The sequence below is a fragment of the Nanorana parkeri genome, unplaced genomic scaffold (assembly GCF_000935625.1).
Source record: "Nanorana parkeri isolate BGI_ZX_2015 unplaced genomic scaffold, ASM93562v1 scaffold757, whole genome shotgun sequence".
Classification (NCBI taxonomy): Eukaryota; Metazoa; Chordata; class Amphibia; order Anura; family Dicroglossidae; genus Nanorana; species Nanorana parkeri.
In genome coordinates this window covers 55,493-56,018 of record NW_017307025.1, presented here as the reverse complement: position 1 = coordinate 56,018, position 526 = coordinate 55,493, and the positions used below count along the sequence as shown (strand labels likewise).

Sequence of the window (526 nt, the reverse complement as noted above, 5' to 3'; positions counted from 1 at the left end):
TACTTACATACTAATATTTTTTTTTAATTATTATTATATATACACACAGACAAATACTCATAAAAATAAATATATACACACATAATAATGAAAATAAAAACAACATATACACCCAGTAAAGTAGTAAATATTATTCTTCTACACCACAGAGAGGGGAGAGCTCGCTGTGTAGACTAGCATACCTCGCCTTGGATCTTGGGCTTCTCTTTTTCCCCCAGTAAGCCGGTACAAGAAGCGCTCTCTGACTGCTTCTCCATCCCGGGTATAGGAGGTAGAGGAAGCAACGTGTGCCGGTTATAGAAGAAATAAGTCCAGGAATAGAGGAATGTGAAGAGAAGCTCGGGATACCGGCGCTCCCTGTCGTCTTTCTATGCCTGTGGCAGATGAATGAAATGAGGCCGGGCAGCCCGGGTTCCAGTCACGCCCACACAAAATGCAGAGCATCTATTACGTGTGAGGAGAGGAGAGCAGAGCAGCCCTCTGTGACACCACACCCCCCTTTACTACAACTGTGCATGCTACTTCC

General features: G+C 44.1%; 1 protein-coding gene across 1 annotated transcript in view; it reads right to left on the bottom strand.

Annotated features, from left to right (window-relative positions):
- The window catches only part of MFSD2A (major facilitator superfamily domain containing 2A), a 22,944-nt gene extending 22,618 nt beyond the window's left edge, over positions 1–326 (bottom strand). The window contains exon 1 of the mRNA XM_018564508.1: positions 183–326. Within this exon, the coding sequence (XP_018420010.1) occupies positions 183–257 (75 nt within the window). The 5' untranslated portion in view covers positions 258–326. The remainder of the gene's footprint in view (positions 1–182) is intronic.
- Between the last annotated feature and the right edge of the window lie 200 nt (positions 327–526).